Source organism: Mizuhopecten yessoensis, unplaced genomic scaffold, assembly GCF_002113885.1.
Source record: "Mizuhopecten yessoensis strain PY_sf001 unplaced genomic scaffold, ASM211388v2 scaffold2447, whole genome shotgun sequence".
NCBI classification, from domain to species: domain Eukaryota; kingdom Metazoa; phylum Mollusca; class Bivalvia; order Pectinida; family Pectinidae; genus Mizuhopecten; species Mizuhopecten yessoensis.
Window position 1 is genome coordinate 239,728 of NW_018404550.1, and position 21,006 is coordinate 260,733.

Consider the following 21,006-nt stretch of genomic DNA (forward strand, 5'->3'; position numbering starts at 1 on the left):
GGATATATTGGTGTCCATTCGACCGCCCTTCCGCTCTCACTCAGGTACAAATTGCGTTGAGTTTTCCACTTCTGACTTGCTCCCAACAACACGTTCGTCCATCCGTCCGTACAACTGCCTGTCGCTCTGGTTGACACGTTTTTGGTTCGAAATCTCCTCATCGTTTACGGAGAATTTTAAAACTAAGTTAAATTCACTAAAGGGAGTAAGTGGTAGAATATGGGGGCCCCATTGATTAATACAAATAGCCATGTTACAAACTGGACTTCTAGGTATTTACTTTATTCATGTCATATTTATGATAGAACTTACTTGAAATATTTCCTAATTTGGAAAAAAAAATAAAAAAAATTGAAGCCTAACATTAATAGATATAGCTAGGCCTAAATAAAACTGGAATAACGTGAGAGTTTTCTCTCTCTCAAAAGCCCCCCGCCCCTTGCAGATACAAATCATTGGTTGACTGTGATCTGGATATTCCATATAATATCAATCAAATCAGAGACGTATTATACGTCTCAGATCAAATGCAATAGAATATAATTATTATCTATTTAAGCATGAGTCATCTAATATATATATTTTTGTGTTGCCTTAAATATATCGAAATATTTTGTATTTATTAGTCATTTTCGATCAGCAATCTTTACATATATTGGGGTATATACTGTCAAAATTGGTTTTGTGATAACTGAATGCTTGCTGGTTTTAGTGTGCTGCCTCTTGGACATTATAAAGGCTATTACGTGCGCAAGGTGCGCGGAAATTGGCAACATTGCGTCAAGGTTCATGACCCATACCATGTGACTTCTCTGGACCAATTATTACAGCACTTTACTTTTTGGATGCGCGACAGGTTATGCGCAGTGGAACATTATTGACAACAAAATGCCGTCAGAAAGTCCAATGGTTCCTGCACAGACGGAGAAACCTCTACATTATATGTGAGTAATTTGTTTATTTTATCGTGATGTCACCTCGTGATTTATATGATTTTGTAGTCATCACACTGCTCAAATGTCACGCTGGTTATCTTCTTTGCAGGTATTTAAAAGAGTTTCGAACAACTCAGTGCCCCCTCTTCTTGCAACACAAATGTACCCAGCACAGACCTTACACTTGCTATCGCTGGCATTTCATGAATCAAAGGAGACGTAGACCCGTTCGTCGTCGCGATGGCACCTTCAACTACAGTCCAGATGTATACTGTACCAAGTATGACGAGACAACCGGTGTATGCCCGGACGGAGACGAGTAAGTAGACGATCTGTCAAAATATTCTCCGCCATTCAAAAATTTTGGTGGGAAAGTTCCATACGGGCATTTCAAAGAAAAAAAGTAGATTTTTAGCAGTTTATACTAATTTTAAAACGATGACATATATAAAAATGCATGCCAACGGGTTTGGCCGTTTCAAGAGACACATTTTTGATGTTAAATTAACCCTGATACCCGCTAGCAAAGACTTTTTATTTTGACATGATGTAAACAAAAAGCCGCCGCCATCTTGTATTTACATCTCCATTTTGTGTCAAGACCGAAATTATGATGGTTATTTCAATGCAAAGCGAATTTGTCACAGCGATCGGTGATGCTCTTAATGAACATGAAGTTATGCGGAATATTATGATATGCTTTGATGTGTCTTTCTTCTCCGCACTTGCTTATATTATTTTTAGAAACGGATGTGTTTACGTCCATGCCGCACGGCCATTGTTATCGAAATGTAGTGTGACAGAACGTCGCAAAAGAACGGATTTTATATTTGTGTCATTCTTATATTTCTAATGTTGTTGTTGTAAATGTAGGTATCATTCTGGTTTACGCATGATTAACAGATGGAAACACTTTCTTTTTTGCAAATAAATTTAACCTGAATCAGCTGTAATTTCTGTCATGCGTGCTTATTGGGACTGGCCTTGACCTTAAAGAACAACATGGGAAGTTGCACGTTTTGTATAAATAGAATATTTCTGTCAATTATGCAATATCTCAAAAGCATGTTTTTATAATTAATAGATATATTCTAATAAAAACTGTTATATAAATGAACAAAAGGGAATAAAATCTAAAACCTGTAATTAATTTATCTTTATTTCTCAATTTGATTCTATGTACGAAACATGCGGTCATCCAATTAAATTGTCAAAAGATTTCCGAAATTTCCATGTTTTGCTTGCTGGAATTGAAATAAAAAATTATTGTTTGTACATTTTTTTTTAAACTTTTACACAAATATCAGAATGAAGATACAAATTGGTTATCATTGAATGAGAAGCTGGCTCAAAATTAATCAAAATATTTTTATTTGCAGTTGCCCATTTTTACACAGAACTGCTGGAGATACAGAAAGAAGATACCATTTACGCTATTATAAAACAGGCACCTGTGTATATGAAACAGACTCTAAAGGGAACTGTGTGAAAAATGGCCCCCATTGTGCTTTTGCTCATGGAGCTAATGACTTAAGACCTCCAGCATATGATGTGAGGGAATTACAGTCTATAGATGTAGACAAGAGTTCCACTGCAAGTGGCAGCTCCTCTCTATCGCAATCAGGAACACCTAGCAGTTTAGAAAAAGAAAAAATTCTGGCTGAAGACCCAAGATGGAATGGTATGTTCTTTCTTATTGATCCAAATTAGAAATAAATCTGTATCATATTGCATTATCCAGTTTACTACCGCTCTGATGTTATACAGGTATTGAAAACCATACTGGAAATATGTTTTGATTAAGCCCCCAATAGCGACTAAGTGATAGGGGAGGACATTGAGTATTTGCCTTAATTGGTTATATGTATATATTACACTGGTCACAACATTGGTTAGACTGCATCTCTCTAATATAAGAGGTTCAACAATCAGTTGGGGTACGTGGAACTTCATTGAACATCCACTAGTAGGCGTTGGATCTCATTTTCCCTTACATTTATTTGTAGGTTCAGTATCTTAGGATGTTTTGTGTTTAGATCTGTTAGTGTTAATATAAGTACCCTTCTACTCTGTGACCTTGGTTAAGTGATTTATCATAAGTTTAGGTGCTGCAGATATGATCACTAGGGGGGGTGTTCTATTATGTATAATATGTTATTTCAATGGTGCATGCAATATTATGTAAAGCGATAGAATATTCTAATTCTGGTATATTTGTACATTTAAAAATTGCACCAGACACAGATCTCAAGTCGATTCTATTACATTGTATGACAGCACAACATTTTCATAATCATCATAAATTCAGATAGAGTATTGTGAAAACAAGGCCAGGAAGCTAATATTTATAACTTTAATTGAACTCCAGACAAGAGGAAGACAGTTTCAGAAATTTTCTCCAAAACTACCAAAAACAGCAGTATTTCAATCTTTAAACTTTCCTTAATTCACAAAAGTTTATTATGGTTATAGAATAGGCCTTTTTATCTTAGCCCCTTTATGATTACTATCTGTAAAATTTGTTGAAATTAAATCCTGATCTATCCAACATTTTTTCCCTCAGAAGGGGCATGATCTAGAATGTATTATCATATACATGTTTTCCATTTTGATCCTAATTTTGTTTTAAGATATGAAGCTTATNTCACTTTGAATAATATTTCTGTTCATGTTAAAAACAAAATCAACTCTCTGTATAAATATATCAGGTGACCGTTAAGGCCCATGGGCCTCTTGTTTAAGTTTGATATACTCTATTTAAAGTATTCCTTTTATGTTTGTTACATGTGTCGGGGGTGTTTATTCTATTTTTTGAGTAATCCCTGAAGGCAGCTTTTGAAAAATTTGACAAACCCAACCTATGATTTGTAGAATATATTGAAAGTTTTCGCAGCTTCTTACATTTGCCAGTCATGGGCATTGGTTTACCAGGCCTATGGAATTGCATGTACACATCTAGACACCACTACACTTTGTACACCTTGTAATCTGGAGATAAAGATTTTTTCTGTGAGATCCATAATCATAAAGAAATTATTTAAAAAAAATCTTTTTTAGATACAAATTATGTGTTGGCCAACTATAAAACAGAGCAGTGTAAAAGACCCCCACGGTTGTGTAGACAAGGATATGCATGTCCATCAAACCACAATTCTCGGGACCGGAGAAGAAGCCCAAAGAAACATAAATACAGGTGTGGTTTTTTTTTTAATGCAAATGTTCAAAAGGAAAAAGAAGATTGATTTCAGGAATGTTAAAGTTGTAAATTGCATGAAGATAACATTGATATTTTTGAATAATTACATATGTACAGTTATTGGACTTGGTATTTACGTTCTAGTATAATAGATTTAACAACATTTTCATAATAAGTAGCGTTTTCATTACATTCACTATTGACTGATATAATAAACTTAATGTTCCGTCATTTCTGATATTGCATATTTTCAGATCCACCCCTTGTCCTAATGTTAAACATGGCGATGACTGGGGAGACCCTATGCAGTGTGAGAATGGAGACACCTGTGCATATTGTCACACAAGGACAGAGCAACAGTTTCACCCCGAGGTAACCCTGTCTTATGTTGTCTGATCAGCTACTTTTCTGCCCAGCAATGTTGCACACAGTTACCCAAAACACCTTTTCAATATTGGTCTAATGATCATGAGCCCATGGATATTTTCAGTGCATCATTGCGTATACTAATTTAGACCTGTTCTCAACCAAAAAATGATAACATATTTTCTTAATTTTAACCTTTTATTTTCAAGTTGTTTGCTGAATTAGATTCATGACCAAATTATTAGGAAAATGTTTAAGAACATGGCCGGGAATCAGTGATATGTAATTGGCAGCCTTGCTGAATCATCTTTAGAATAATTCATATATATGCCATAGATTGCGGTGGATTTAAATAAGGCCTGACAATGTTATTTATCTGTTTGTGTTTCATCCAGAATTTTTTTTAAGTAAACATAGCCTTCCATGTTTATTTGTCATAAAGTTGTTACATTGTGTCTAGGGAACACTAGTTCTGACTGATCCTGAAAAAACTGTAGGTGTAAATCTCGTTATTAAATCACTATTGATGAGGGACTATAGATTGCCTTGTTAATATCTCTCTTGCCTTTGAGATCATATGATCTTCAGACTAGACAAGATTAAGAATGCACCAAATCGGTGTTCAAAATTGTTGGATATATACAAATCCTGCATACTTATTTAACACAGATTGTCATTTTTTGGTAAAATAGTCACTTGATTTTGTTTTGTGTTTTTCAGATTTACAAATCAACCAAATGCAATGATATGGTGCAGACTGGATACTGCCCTAGAGGACCTTTTTGTGCCTTCGCCCATGTTGAACGTGAGCATTGATCATTATGCGTGTATACATGATGCAGATATAAGTTAGGGCCATCATGGCCATAATGAATTTGGAAACTTGCACCTCTGAAATTTTGGCAAAAGTAGTGAGCTTTCTTCCCTGATAATGAAATTGTTGCTGCAGGGTGATACACTCTTTACATTACAGGGCCAAAATAAAAAAACATGTTTGTTTCCCCTTGCCCCGACCGGGTCAAAAATAAGCCCAGAGTCAAAAAATTATTTGCCCCCAAAGATCTGATTTTTTTTGTATTCCCGAAAATAATTCGTTTCCATTCCGACATTGGTTCCGATATTACCGGAAGTCTTCCCGAAACTCTCTGGAGTTATCTATCAGTTTAGAGGTATGTATCGAGGGTAAAAACGTCATAGAAATAGCGGACGTGTAGATTGAAGTGATGAATATGAAACATTTATTCTCCAGCGTCACCTACGATGATTATAAAGGTTTTGACATGGTTGATGTGTAAATACTTCAGTGTAACATCATATGTAAACTTTCCAATGAACGGCTTTGTGTCCTACGCAAACATGAAAATATTGGCGGACCGAGGCGCACATGTCATCTGCAGGTTAGGCCTAATTGAACATTTACATTGATATGTTTTGAGCCGATTGATTTCTTCAAACTATTTATCGATGATTTAATCATAAACTAGACTATAGCTAAGATATATCTATATGCCGACTGTGACAGTAAATATATTGAATGACGACCTGAAACCTGTAGCAAATCGCATGCAATTCTTGTTGAAATATCCGACCTTTTTACCTGAGAATCTCCGTGTAAATGTACGCCGTGGTATCATTTGCCAATCACATTTGCTGACAAAAATAATTTTAAAATGATCTTTATGGTGATTAAATCTGATTAATTAAAAGTTTCACCTTTTCTTACCTTTATTACCACCTGTACAGGTAAATACTGAATCAACTTTAGAATTGAAAACGTTAATATAAACTAGAGACAATAACGAACAATTTTCATATAATTTCTATTCACACATAGCAAATATTTTTCAAGTTATGCACATTTGAAAAATTGAGTAAATTAATTTATATTTCAATAATTAATTCAGCAGTAGTGTCCCTTTACATAGAAATCAATGTGGTAACTTTAATAACTGTCAAATCAGAAAGTAGTAGATATACACTCTAATGCTACATTAGTTTTATGCACTAAATGTGCATATTTTGAATAGTGCTTGAAAGCAAAAGAATTGATAATCTAAATACACTCAAATTTAGCACAAACAATGCTAACTGATAAGTGGCCTCCAGTGGACAAGTCAAACCATCCATGACATCCAGTTGAAAAAAAAAGTACCTGCCTGCCTGGTCTGTTTACAAAGAGTAGTCCCGGGGGAGGGGAAACAGACATTCTTTTAAATTGGCCCAGGTCATTTCTTTATGGCCCAGGTCATTTCTTTATGTACTTGGACAGCCACCTTGGTTATTTCAATATATCATTATTTGCATGTTGTGCCACCCACCTTGTAAAAAAAAAATGAAAATATGACTGTTAAATATGGTTATTTTTTGTTTGTTAGTTACTGGTAATGCTCCATATTGTGACAGGATTGTAAGCAGACAACCACTCTGATACAAAAAAAAAGTTTTATTTATATGGAAATCAATAAAAATAAAATGTTAACTTTTCCTTTCTTTTTCAGAGGAGATAACTACAGATAGGAATTTGTTATCCACAAGTGAAAACTCCTTAGCTGCATTTGTATCAACAGTATTGCCATCTATGACAATGGAAAGTGGACTGATGCAGTTGAATACAGATTCCATACCTGCATTAGTACAGAATTTAGGGAAAGAAAATCAAAACATAAAACCAGTAAGTTTATATATATTGGCAACAGTGCATTGTGTTCTACTTAAAATCTGAATTCTGTATATATATATGTAACATGCACATATAAGGATTCTTAAGCTATTGATTTGCTTGAGATGGTGTAAGCTGCCAGCCCAAGCAAGTGAAAAATACCAGCAATAGCCATCACAAATAATCTATAGGATACTTATGTTATCATGAAAAGAGAGTAAAAAAGCTATCCTACAATATAAACTTGATTTTTAATTGTTGATTGCAATTTTTTTCTTTATTCATTATGGCAAATGACTGGTCGCTTAGTAACAGATGATTTTAATCAGATTGCAGCTCCTACTGACTTAACTTTTAAGTAGATTTTTGCTACATTGCCACTTTGTCAACAGATTCATTGTCATCAAATTAACCAACTTTTAGTGGATACAAATATTGAATTCTACTGTAATGTTATATGAAATTTTTTTAAATCAGAATGATAGAAAAAGTAACACTTCAACATTATTTTTTTTTCAGATTCAAAATTTGAATGGATCATCAAAATTTCCAGATCCTATTGGTAAAGAACGTGGCAACAGTTTTCAAATTGTAAGTAAAAACAGATTCATTTTAATACACCTTTCAAAATTTTGACAGGTGGTGATCATGATCTCAAGTTTGCTGAAGCATTTAGACTTCTTATCTAGTTAAGATAACAAAAATAAGGAGGAATTAGGGGTAGTAATACAGGCTGTTTGGCCTACTGTTGTACACCAAAAAATACTGGGCAAGTGGTGAATTGGTTGAGAGTTGCTCTACAGTAAAGTCAAGTGAAATATAAAAACAATGGAACTAGTGTCTTGGAGCCATAAAATCATGAGATTTTACAGATATATACTAGGTTTTTTCACTGTAAATCATTCTAAATACCAAATACACAAAATTATGTTTATTAATGAAATCTGGCATTAGAAAGTAGCATTCATTTCATACTTTCAATTTGAAGCTCGTGTTAATATTCTTAAATGAATTGCAGAGTAACAACATACAAGGAAATGCAAACAGCAACACAAGCAGTCCAATGCCAGAGCCAATTGGAAAGGGCCGATCTGGTAGCACCTCAAGCAGTATTAATTCAGAACTAGGTAGTCCATGGTTTTGTCAGAAAGCACCTGGGTCAGAGCGAGATGATTTGCAGGTAAATAGTAATCTGACAGGTATTTGTCATTTTAATGCTGCAGAAGCTGAAACGTAATAACATGTGACATCTTGCAATGGATTTACAATGGAACAGTGAAAATTTGTGTGGTAAAAAATTTGGGTTGTCAATCCCAATTATCGGGTTACTCGAAAAATCTTCAGACCGAGTAACCGGTTAATCGGTCAATTTAGTAATCAATCAAAAACATTTACAAATACAATTTATATATATTGTAAATAATTAAGTAATATCTTAATTAACACAACAGTTTACTCATGTATGTCAAGAGCTCAACACCTAATCGCAGGATATGCATACATGTATTTAACTTTGTTTAGAATAATGCAGGATACAACACAAGTTACATCTACTCGAACTTAATGCGGTAATCTTGCTATTGAGAAACATAATTTGTTAAACTAATTCATTGAAACTGCACCTCTTTTAATATTTCTCTGAAATCAGTCAAGTAAGTACTCTTTGTGATTATTTAATGTCCCACTCTTAAAATTAAGTTTAACCTCGCAGAGTTGGCATTTCACAACATTGCATTCTGGCATACTTTTAAAAAAAAAAGAGACTTTTCAAGGTGCGGTCGGCATCTTTTTGTTAATTAGGGCCCCGTATCCGCATCTTTTCACTGATGAACATTTTGTTATGACATTATGAAGCAAAGTTGTTCGGAATTAAACAAAGAGACACACTGAGGTAAAAAGTCGAGGTCAAAGGTCAATGTCATTAGATTCAAAGGTCAAGGTCAAATTTTGCATAATTTCACTGATGAAAATTTTGTTATGACATGATCAAGCAAAAATGATCAGAATTAAACAACGAGTCAATTGACTCCAAAGGTCAAGGTCATTGGGTCAAAGGTCAAGGTTAAATTTTGTATTTTTCACTGATGAACATTTTGTTATGATATTAAGAACCAAAGTTGGTCGGAATTAAAGAATAAGTCAACTGACCAAAGATTAGGGTCACTGGGTTAATGGTCAAGGTCATTTGGGTCCAAAGGTCAAAGACAAAGTAGATCTTTGACCCTGGCCCTTGATGGAGGAGGTATATATGGTGAAATAAAACAAATCAAAGCTAACAAATGAGTATTGCACCGGTATTTACATTTCTGTTAGTCCAGCAAATATGGAGGTGGAAGGAAACAAGACTCACATCATAGTACATGTAAAATGTATATTTTGCTTCCTTGCGATTCTTTTTGAAGTCCAAATGCCGAACGTCAAGCTCAGCTATATGGGCAGATTGCTTCTTGATGATTATGGGGGATATATTGCCACAAGACGGGGCCCTTACTGACCTGTCAGTGTTCTAGTCTTTACTAAAGACATTTTGTACATCTACTTGTACACATTTGAGTATTTCGTTTCTATTTTTCAGGCAAAATTATGGCAACAGCTGTCAACGATAGACAATGATAACTCTTTAGAACAAGCTGAAAAACTGAAGAGGAAGCAAAACCTAGTGTTAGTACATTCAATGAGTCAAAATGGAATCAACAGTATACCAACATTGTCCACCTCCCTCAGCAATTCAGGAATGCATCAGGCCCTGTCTCCATCCTCCATCATGTCTCCCCTAGCTCCAGCATTTTACCCTACCGGAGACAATGTGACCATGGCTCCTGCGATGTCCACCTCCACACCCTCCTTCTACCCAGCTATAGATACTGTGGAGTCAGTCATAGGTACAACAAATACTAATATATGGCCAATTAACAACTATAAAATTGACCAATTTTGTCAAAATGTATGGATCTTCTCTAAAATGTATTTGTAGTTAATTTTCAAGAGATGAGAATATATTTCTTAAAGGAAAAAAATGTTTTGCAATTTATTTATTTTTTAAATGCATCTCTTGTTTTATTTAAATGTCCATTTTTAGCTCACCTGGCCCTAAGGGCCATGTGAGCTTATGCCGTACTGCAGCGTCCGTCAACTTTTTCTTTTGAACGACTACTTCTTAGGTGAACTGTAGGACCTAGGGTCATGATATTTGGTCAGTAGGTAACTGGGATGGAGTGCTAAAAAGTTTCCTCATTAAAATGACCTTGACCTACTTTCAAGGTCACAGGGGTCAAATATGTTAAAAATTTCAAACAACAATATCCTAAGAACCATTTGAAATAGAGTCCTGATACTTGGGTATGTTATGTAGACCAGCAGTGCGAATATATTTTTCAATTACAGTTACGAGGTCAAAGGTCAACTTTAAATGCTAGTTGGGGAAAATGTCAACTTTGGTTAAAAGCTTCAACAATCTTCTCAAGTTCCATAATGCCCAGGGTCATGATATTTGACCATTAGGTACCCGGGATGGAGTGCTATAAAGTTTCCTCAATGACCTTGACCTACTTTCAAGGTCACAGGGGTCAAATATGTTAAAAATTTCAAACAACAATATCCTAAGAACCATTTGGACTAGAGTCATGATACTTGGGTATGTTATGAAGACCAGCTGTGTGAATTGCTTTCTTCATTAAAGTTATCAGGTCAAAGGTCAACTTTAGGTGCAAGTCGGGAGTCAAAGGTCAATATGGGTTAAAAGCTTTAAAATTAGGATTTCAAGTTTCAAACAACAATATCTTCAGAGTCGTTTAAGAGATGTTAAAATGTCTTGTGTTTAAGTTACCGAATTTGGTCTTAAGTTACCTATATGTCTGTTGCATGTAACAAAAGAAACTGGTGAGCGATACAGGCCCTCTGGGCTCTTGTCTTTTGTTTCATAATCGAATGTATCAAACAAGCCTATCATTGGAAAATAAATAACTTTTTATAAAGATGGAGCATCAACAACAATTACTATTACTTATTTGAAGTGACATTTCCACAAAAAATATTCGCAATTTCAACAATTCTATCCACAATATGTCCTGTACATTTTCTTAAAGTTTTCTGTATTTTGAATTTTATTAAGGGGAATAATAAAAAATGTTAACAACACAAACTGCTGTAATATGCAAGTAGAGAAAGTGACATGATCTCCACCTCAACATTTCAACGCTAGGTGGCAACTTAGATTTTCAAAGTGCCTTCCACATATGCCATATGGAACAGCCTGAAAAACCGTGCATAATGTTGTCCATGTTTATTGAAGGCCATGCCTTAGGAGATCTTAATCTGGATGATATAGATGTCAACAGCATTGACAAAGATGTAGACAAAGACAATGACACAAATTCCTTAAGCAGCTCGCTGAGTGCAGGTATCCCATCATCAGGTAAGATAGATTTAACAAAACTATTTTAATAAGTCATTAACTTATAATAAATGTTTTCAGGTATTTTCTATGACGTCATAACACAACTGATTGTCACATTAATTTGATACAGGTATGTTTATGATGTCAAATGTTTCAAACTAGTAAAAAACACTATGGATAGGAGTTATAAAAATTATCGCGGGTCATTCCCCTGTTAATAGTATAGTGCAGTCTTCCTAATATGCATGTTAATAAAGAGTCCCAAAGAATTGGATTTCAACATAGAAATTCAATAGTCATTCCCGAAGAAAAAAAGCATGGGGGGCGCGGTATATCACTTCAGTCGTAATTGTTGATGGTATCAGATAGCCTGAGAGTAATATGCATGTCTTGTTTTGCAGGGTTCGGCCCTTCCTCTGTTCCTATAGGTATACCACCAGGTGGCCTACCAAGGGGAAGCATCAGCAGTCTTTCTCAGTCTCCACCTTCTCCCTATGGTAGTTTTAATCTCCCTATCCTGTCGATGCCACCACCTACCAAGCTAGAATCTGAACATGTAAGTACTGAAAACATTTCCTAATCAGGAGGGAGGGCATATTTTGTTACCATGACACTCTCATTCTGTTGTGTTGCATCTTGATTCAGTGCAATGAAAAAAGACTTAATTTTAACAGATTTTGCTTGACAAGTGGCTTTTAGTAGGGTGAGCAAGACTACAAAACTTTCTAAAGATGGTGTTTTCCAAGTAGCGATAAAGTTGGGGGTTTGTGAGCTTCCAACCCACCTGCTTTATGTATCAATGTCTATATCATAGATGTACAATGTATTAAATAGAATTATAAATGGACTAGGGAGAAATCACCATAAAAGTCAGGACCCAACATTCCCCGTGACTGGCAGAAAAGATCATAGGCTCGTCTGATGGACACAATGATCTGATTTTTGAAATGTGTGTTGTATTCACACTTTAATTACGAATATGTACTTCCAAAAACAAAACACATCAACCTAAAAGAAATAAAACAACTCACTGACAACACAGAGTTTTCAAAATATAAAGTAATTTTGAACAGAATGACATAAACTGAACATGTTTCTCTTAACATTGCATTCCTGATGTGTATGATTTTCAGCCCCCCACCCACCCCACCCCACTCCTACAAGCAGATGATAGAAAGTTTGCTTGATCACTGGAACTATCTGTTATACTCTTGCTAGGCAAGTGCTGCACTCACTCTTAAATTTGTCTTGTCTGCGCAAATTTATAAATATTCATGAAGGTAATTAGATCTTGTTAATTATAAAATAACAAATATATATATTGCATTTTATTCCCTCTTCTTTGTAAGTAGATTTAAATTAGCCAGTCCACTTAATCTGGTGCAGGTAACACATCGCAATCCTCCCTTAAAATGAATGTTTGTATAAGCCATGGAAATTGTAGCTTTATACATCTCTACCGATATTATACTTGCTTAGCAGAAATCACATCCTTGAAGGAACACTAAAAGGTTGCAGATTTTGCATGTCATTATTTTGACATAGTATGTTTTGTTTTTGTTTATTTTAGAGTTCGTCCTATTTAAACAACAAGTTTTCATATTCGGACTTCAATTCAATGTCACCGCGGAATGGTCCTGGTGGTCCCCACTCCCCTCTGTACTCGTCCTCATCTTCAAATCTCTCCAACAGTGCCCATACTACAGAACTACAGAAGCTGAAAGATGATTTCTCACACAACAAAACTCGTCTGGAACACTGGGAACAGGCCTACACACAGGCCAAATGTGTAAGCTTATTTACATTATTATTCAAACGATTTTTGACTATCAGAGGTTCTTTCCTGTCTCTTCCTTAGTGTTTATAAAGATTCAGTAAGTGTTATTGGGTTTTGATCAGTGTATAGTATTGAAATTTAGATTCCCAACAAAAAAGATGATGTAGTGTCGACATTATTTATTCATTTATTTTCACTGAACGGCCAAATGAACGATAGGCCATGATGAGTCATTTGTCTGGCATCAATTTTTGGCTTTAAAAGGTTATTGGTCTATGGTGATAATGGCTATTTGCATGCTGGGTTGCAAAGACATCAAGTTAATTCAAATAATGAACTAAACCCTCTTTGAAGGTCATAGAGGCCAAAATTAAGTTTGTTCACATTTTTGAACAACTTCTTTTGGAAAACAAAAATGCTAAGAGTGGTATATGTTTGGCTGGTAGCATGCTGGGTGGAAAGGCTCTCAACTTTATTCAAATGAATGACCTTGACCCACTTTCAAGGTCAAAGAGGTCAATATTTGAAACTTTCAAATAATTTTACTGAATAACAAAGACGAAGGTGATATATTGCCATAAAGGGATAATTTATTGTGAATTTAGTTTACATGAATAATCTTGACTCAATTTTAGGGTCACAGGGTCAAAATTGTTGCAAAATTTAAGCTATTTCTTTTTAATAACAAACAGGCAATGAGGTAATGATATTTGGCCTATAGCTTAATGGTGTGAAGTGCTAGTGCTATAAAGTGTTTGATCTGAACAAATGATCTAGACTAACTTTGAAAGTCACATTAGAACATCAAGTTAAAATCTTCACATGAAGATTCATAAGTTATAAAGTAATAAAATCTTTGTAAAAGAACCAGGATATGTAGAGGTATGATATTTAGACGTTTTAATAAATTTGAAAGTCACACATTTCAGATAAATAACAGGTGGGCAATACGGGACCACTTTGCCTCTTGTTAACTTATCTTACAAACTAAAATCAATCTGTGATTAAGTTCTGCATTATTGCTGTTTCAGGCTTGTGAAGCATGGAAAAAAGAAGCTGAAGAGTCTTTAAGAAAAGCGAAATATTATGATGATGAGAGATTAAATGCTGTTAAACAGCGGGATGAGGTAATATCTTGCAGTAGAACCAGCGAAATGTTTCAGTGATAATAAACATCTGTATGTATCTCTTCAAATTTTATCCTTGTACACACATAATGAAACTGTTTATGTGGAGGATACCTGTTACATTCATTAAATTGATACACAAGTATGGAAATATTGGGCAATCTTTGCCAACCATTAGTAAAAATGTAAAACCTCCGGTGGATGAAAGAGAATTTCAATGCATATTGAATCAGGACAAAGGGCTGAATGGATAACATGGGTGAGATGGTATCTAAAACAAAAAATAAGAGAACTATGGCCTGAGTTGATTATTAGCTAACCGGGTCCAAAGGACCAAGGTGAGCTTATGCCATACCCTGGCGTCCGTCCGTCAACAATTTCTTTAAACGACTTCTTCTTCTTAACCACTGATTGAAATTTAACTAAATTTGACTGGAAGCATCCCTAGGTGGTGGGGACTCAAAATTGTACAAATGGTGGAGCTGACCCCCAGGGTGCTGAGGGGCTGGGCCAAAAGGGGGCATTTTGGCTATATTGCTACAAACGACTTCTTCTGTAGAACTATGCACTGGATATCAATCATATTTAATCAGAAGCATTCATGGGAGGCAGGGATTCAAAATTGTACAAATGGTGTATGTGGCTGACCCCCTTTGAGGCTGAGGGGCGGGGCCAAAAAGGGTTATTTAGCTATATTGCTTTAAGCGACTTCTTCTCTGGAACTAAGAGATAGATATCAACCATATTTGACTGGAAGCATCCCTAGGTGGTGGGGATTCAAAATTGTACAAATGGTGGGGCTAACCCCCCAGAGGGCTGAGGGCTGGGCCAAAAGGGGGCAATTTGGCTGTATTGCTATAAATGACTTCTTCCGTAGAACTATACCATGGATATTGATCATATTTGGTCAGAAGCATTCATGGGAGGCAGGGATTTAAAATTGTACAAATGGTGGGGCTGACCCCACAGGCTAAGGGGTGGGGCCAACCATTTTTTATTACTTGGAAATGGTTGAGATCCCCACCATATAACCATATATACAATTACTGAGTATAAAGAGAAGAATGCACATTTGCTTCCAGGATGGCCCTAGGGTCTGGCCACACCCTTGGGGACTTAACCCCTTGTAACGTTTGAGATCCCCACCCCAAAACTATATATACAAATGCTGGGCAAAAAGAGACAAATGCAGTCATGATATTAGAATTGATCCTGGGGTCTGGCCACAACCCTAGGAACCTAGTTTCTGAGTCACAGCTTGGAAACAGTTGAGATCCCCACCCCATAACCATACCTTAAAATTGCTGGGCATAAAAACATCAAATACAGATATGCTACAAAGATTGGCCTTGGGGTCTGGCATATTCCCTTGGATCTCATTTGGAGAATATTTTGCCATGATTGCTTCGATATCCAGGTGAGCGATACAGGCCCTCTGGGCCTCTTGTTTATCCAAAATTTTAAAGTCCAGACTTGTGAGATTCCTCTTTAAAGTTGTACACAAAACCCAAAATGTCTTAAACTGATGACATTCCATTAGAATTTATGTTCAGATAGCTGAAAATTTTACATAGAACTTTTTGCACATATGCTTATGAAATATATGATTTATGCTGCAGAACAATAAACCTGAAACAAGTAAAACATCGAAGTTTTCACTTCTTTTCTATTATTCTGAAGAGTATTGGTGTGTCGACTCATTATAATAAGGACCTCCTTTGTTTACAGGCCATTATACATGCCAAAAGGCTGCAGCAAGATGTAGATACCAAACCGAACGGTCCACAAATCAGATTTCTTCAGAGAGTGAATGAATTGCCATCCTTAGGAATCCCTCAACTACAACAGCTTCACCAGCAGTTAACACGAGATTTGAAAACATTAGATGGGGTAGGTACCAGTAAAGCATAGCAAGAGGTTTAAAAATGTTGAAGGTACCTGTACATGTATCACAAAAGTTTTAAAAACAAGACGGGTAGGTATAAGCTAAAAAAGATTGTTTTATAGATGGAATTGGTAGGGGGAACAAGAGATCTTAAACTAGATCGACATGCAGGTTAATGAATTACGCATCAACAGAATATAGGTATATTCTGGAAAGAAAATCAATGAAGTTTAAAAATACAAAACTACAGAAGACAGATATTTTAAGTAACTTCTAATTAATTTAATCTAGATTTGCAAATGATAATTTTTGTGTGTGTTTGCATTTTACTTCCACTTGGATGTGGTTAAGTTATATCTGGTTGGTTGTTTGAAGTAGGGACAGTTTGGGATTGTATTTGAGGTGAAGTTCAGAGTGATGCCTATTTTAGTAACCATGGCAACTAGAAATACTTGATCCTAAACAGTAGTTGCAATGGTGTGTTGTGGCATAGTAGTAGTTTTATACCCCTGCTTTGAAGAAAGTTACAGGGGATTAGTATTAGCTGTATATATTGCATATTTTATCATACATTGTATCTTGACCATATGTAAGATAAGTTTATGCTCAATATGTTATTAAGAATAAATAAAGCCTTTATTGTTATTATATGTATTCACCTTGTGTGTTTACTGATCCATCTTGTCTTACTTTTTGGACTATATCTATCACTGTCTGAATTACAGACAGGATTACATGTATAAAATGAGAAGGCACTTTGTCATGTACAAATTGGTAACAATATAACCTCTGTTTCACCTTTGACCTGGACATCAAGTACGAAAATACAGATTTATGGAGCATATCTTGACCAGAATTGTTCTAGATAAGGACTTGAAACTTTATATAACGGTACTACATTAGAAGATGGAGTCTCGGCTACATCTCTGTTGTGATTCATCATGAGAGCTTTTGCTATCTGTCCTTGTCAGGTCATCATGCGTTAACAGTTTACATTATTGACTTCTGAAGACAACCACTGAACCGATCCTACAAAATGGTGCCCTTGTCTCTGAGTGGGAGATAGTATACATATCCAACTTATCAGGAACGGCTGCAGTGATTTACTCCAAAATTAGTAAAAATGTACCTCATTTGGTCCTTAGAAAGTGCTCATACTTAAGTGTCTGACTGAAAATTAAAAATGGCTGCCCTGTCCTTGGATTGTCTGAGACTTTTTGAGAAGTGTTTGTTTTGTGCCAGTAAAAATAATAGTAACAATATTTCTCAAAACTCAACCTCCAAATTTGTTTCCTTTTCAGTTAATAGTATTCCATCAACAGAATGTGAAGTGTATGATATGTCTGGAGAAGGATAGGACCGTTACAGCCAGGTTACAATGCAATCATCAGATGTTTTGTGAAATGTGTGTTACTAAGATTATGGAATGTCCTGTGTGCCACACCCACATACAGCGACCAAGCACAGGCTACAACAGGTTGTAATAATGGACTTGTTTAGGATTTTCAAATTTATAAATGAAAATTGACTTGAAAAGTGCTAATCATCTCATTTTCATCAACATTTGTTATAGATTTTATTTTCTCATTTTGTTGGAATTATGTTCTGAATTTTTCTGTTGAGAAATATTGTACACTGGGAATTCTTTTGTTTATTCGTTAATTAAGAGGGAAAATGAACACGTTAATGTGATAATTATGTACTTTCTCAGATTGATTTTTTTTTATAATAAAGTACAAGGTGGACTTGAGCTTGTTCACATATATAGTTCAGCATGGTTAGTGCTAGTTTTCCCAGTTAACAATTCTTCACACAGAAAACAAGACATTTTTATTTTCATTTTACAATTGTTAAGTTGATACATATTGGTTTTTCTTAAACAGATAAACTTTAAATGCTTTCTCAGTAGGTTTTCAATGTTTACTCAGAATGTATTATCACTGGTTTGATAACAACTCTGTTTCATCTGCAATATTATCAAGTATATATTTATATGTCGATATATGATTAGGTAGATAGTATCCAAAGTTTCATCAGTATGAGTTTGTTGTAGAGTCGTTTTTGGTAGCAAAGGGTTTCATGTTACATCATGCTAGGTCAATCAATTTTTATTGTATTTTGAGAATGGTGAAGCATGCTTACAAGGACAGAATGGTATTTCCCTCAAAGGAATCTGGAGTAATATTGTATAATTAGAAGCTGATCTTATTAACAGTGTATTATCAACGAGCTTCATTACTCATCCTAGCTCATTTTTGCCTCATCCTATTACTACTGTACACATGTATGTAGTTGTTTTTCATTGATGTGAAATAGATTTAGACCAGTCTGTCTTTTCCATATTGTTTTACAAAATTAAATTGTTTTATAGTGGGAAATAACCATGCACGGAGAAGTTGACTAAACACACTTTCTGTGAAGTCTTGTTTCCTGATACATGGATGCACTGTGAAATTAGATATTTTCACAGGGCCCAAATTTTATAGTTTCCTGGAAGTTTCATGGATACGTAAATTCATGGATTATGAGAACTCATCCAAAGGGAGAAAAGTTTTACATCAAACTTGTCATAACTTTATTGACCTGTGAATTTGTGGATTAAGATTAATTTCTGAACCAATAAAATATATTTTAGGAAACCTTGAACATGTTGGAACCATTACCAGGAAACGTGCCATGTTTTACAAGCCCTCACTTATGGGTCAAGGTCACTAATAGAGGTCAAAAAGCGAAATCTAAAAAGAATTGTCTAGACCATTACATCTTTATCACAGAAGATATCGTTTTTATTGAAACTGCCAAGACCTTGTATTATGTTTAGGATCCTCAATCTTGCAAAGGTCAAAGTTGAAATCAATTTTGCTTGTCCAGAGTATAACTTTGTTGCAAAAGATTTTGGAGCTCAATTTCATCAATCTAGATATTGTCAATGAATTTTAGTTGCTAATGCACTATTATTGGGTAATACTATAGGCCCAAGGTAACTCATGGTCAGGTTCTATAAATCCTGACAAATGGATGTTACACATGTCCTAGCAGGCTTCAAGTTCATCGCCACAATATGTGGTCAAAAATCTACTTTCTTATTCTTGTGCTTTTATATTAAACAATAAATCAAATAAGATTTAATAACATTCTTGGACTTAATCTTAAATAGATGTGTGTATTGTACTTGTTTAAGATAGTTAAGTGACAAAGACTCTCTGGTGATGAGATTTCAATGAAAATATCTTGACATTTTTATAGACAGGCATTCATATTCCCTTTGTCGTACCATTGTTTAAACAAGCTGATTTATTTCCCAGCCAGTGGTTGATCTGATAATGGAAGTAGTAGGATGTTATAACAATAGATTTTCCTAAATCTACTGCATTTACTCATTCACTGAATATCATTTGTATAAATCTGTCTTCAGTATTTCCTGGCAAAGCAGAAAGTTTAAGCTCATCCATCATAGCTCAGAGAGCAGAAAACCAGATTTTATCTTAATGTTTCATCTATCATTGAAGAAATTTAGATTTTTGATACCTTTGAGTGAAAAATAAATAAAGGAGAATGTAATATGTAACCAAGATATACCCAGATTTAGCATAAGGAATCATGTGACCTGCAGACTATTAACCTGAGGGACAGTCACATATATGCATGCAAGAACGGTGCATTTCATCAGAAACGTAAATAAGAATCGGATTTGAAAATGTTTTATTCATGCATACTGATTAGTATAGTTATTGGTGAAGTTAAGTGAAATCAGTTTTAGTCCCACTGTGTGTCATTAGATATTTATTATCATTTGTTTTGTTGATCGAGTCCATTTTGTTTATTTACATCGTCTAGTTTCCAATTTAACCCCTGTTTTAAGTAGTCATAGTCATTAAATTGGCCCTTGGAAACAAAACAACAAAGGCCTGATTTCTGTACTGTTTTCGGTATGATTTCTGTACTGTTTTTGGTATAATTTGTGTTGCATATCCTGAAATGTGTTGATTTGCTTTAACCTGAAATGATATGCAAGCTATGTGATTACTGTCAAGCAGTTTTTTTCTTTTGAACAACATTGTCATTATTGAAAATTGTAATCATACATGTCAACCATGATCATTTAAGACTTAAGGGTGCTTTGTGGCAGTATTTGTATCTTGAAGCACACACGATGTGTATATGACAGTTGACTTGTGGCCAGATCTTTATCTTTTCCCTGTATAACCAAGCCATTCTGAACTCTTGTTTTTCACATAGTCGAAAATCTGAACTCTGATCGCACTTAACTGAGTTGGTACATATAGTAGTTTTTGTTAAGTCTTGTGATGTTTCAAATCTCTGTACAGGAAAGTTTTTCAGGAATGAATCTAGCACTCGGCGTCACCAGTGGCATAAATAGAATAAAGTACTCTATCAACAACTTCACATGCTCCTCCCTGGTTCTGACAGAAAGAATGCTCTCTAAATATATTGAAGGGGTTATATTGAGCAAACAATTATTGTACAGCTTTGACCAAGAAAAGGGAAGAAATTCTGTTATGATAAATGAAAGAAAATTGATGATCATTTTAATACAACATTCACCTGTACATAAACATTAATTACTGAAATAATCAGGAGTGTGAATTCATTTCAGTGATGTGATACCATGCTATTTGATAGATTTTTCCAAATTTTTGTTGT

At 35.0% G+C, this 21,006-nt stretch overlaps 1 protein-coding gene across 1 annotated transcript; it reads left to right on the forward strand.

Moving 5' to 3' along the window:
- Positions 1-855: 855 nt before the first annotated feature.
- LOC110446023 (RING finger protein unkempt homolog) lies at positions 856-20,714 on the forward strand. The gene is made up of 16 exons (XM_021490968.1): positions 856-944; positions 1,045-1,254; positions 2,315-2,616; positions 3,993-4,128; positions 4,386-4,503; positions 5,218-5,302; positions 6,996-7,168; positions 7,676-7,747; positions 8,175-8,336; positions 9,732-10,038; positions 11,448-11,570; positions 11,954-12,108; positions 13,123-13,341; positions 14,361-14,456; positions 16,185-16,346; positions 17,643-20,714. The coding sequence occupies exons 1-16, from the start codon at positions 889-891 to the stop codon at positions 17,823-17,825; spliced, it is 2,559 nt and encodes an 852-aa protein (XP_021346643.1). The 5' UTR covers positions 856-888; the 3' UTR covers positions 17,826-20,714.
- The last annotated feature ends 292 nt before the right edge of the window (positions 20,715-21,006 follow it).